The sequence below is a fragment of the Pygoscelis adeliae genome, unplaced genomic scaffold (assembly GCF_000699105.1).
Source record: "Pygoscelis adeliae isolate BGI_AS28 unplaced genomic scaffold, ASM69910v1 Scaffold606, whole genome shotgun sequence".
Lineage (NCBI taxonomy): Eukaryota > Metazoa > Chordata > Aves > Sphenisciformes > Spheniscidae > Pygoscelis > Pygoscelis adeliae.
In genome coordinates this window covers 580,156-580,804 of record NW_008825047.1, presented here as the reverse complement: position 1 = coordinate 580,804, position 649 = coordinate 580,156, and the positions used below count along the sequence as shown (strand labels likewise).

The following is a 649-nucleotide window of genomic DNA, read 5'->3' as shown; positions in this document are numbered from 1 at the left end:
GTGGGGCTGCAAAGGCCCGGCCGGCCCCGGCAGAGAAGCAGAAGGCGGCTGTGGTGGAGAATGGTAAGAGACTGTTCTCCTGTGGGCAGCTTCCCCAGCCCTTCGGTTCCTGGCCAGGACCTGCCTCCGAGCTGGGCCCCAGGAGCTGCGGTCAGGCCCCTGCTCAGCCCCGTCTCTCCCTGCAGGCGAGGTGGGCATGGAGACGCGATCGCTGCTGGAGCAGCTGCGGGGAGAAGCCCTCAAGTTCCACAAGCCGGGTGAGTGTGAGGAGCCACTGCCGTGTGTGGGACCGCTCCACCGGCTCTGTGCCTGACCCCAGCTCTCCGTGCTGCGGGGGACTGGCCTGGCCCCGTGTCCTTCCCCGCCGGCTGCTGGGCTTGGCTCGGTTTGGGCGGTGCTACAGCCCTGAGCATCCTCTGCCCGCAGGAGAGAACTACAAGACGGAGGGCTACGTGGTGACGCCCAACACCATGGCTCTGCTGAAGCAGCACCTGGCAATCACGGGTGGGCAGGTGAGGCCGCGTCCCCCAGCCCAGCGGTTCCCTGCGAGGTCGGCACTGCTGTGCCAGGCTCCAGCTGGGTGGGTGGAGTGGCTGGGGGGACACACAGCTCACCGGGGGCATGGCCAGAGGCAGCACCCACATGGCAT

The 649-nt window shown here is 68.3% G+C and overlaps 1 protein-coding gene across 1 annotated transcript in view; it reads left to right on the top strand.

Annotated features, from left to right (window-relative positions):
- The window catches only part of QARS (glutaminyl-tRNA synthetase), an 18,555-nt gene that overhangs the window by 8,271 nt on the left and 9,635 nt on the right, over positions 1-649 (top strand). The window contains exons 4-6 of the mRNA XM_009326343.1: positions 9-63; positions 186-257; positions 427-550. Of these exons, the coding sequence (XP_009324618.1) occupies positions 9-63; positions 186-257; positions 427-550 (251 nt within the window). The remainder of the gene's footprint in view (positions 1-8; positions 64-185; positions 258-426; positions 551-649) is intronic.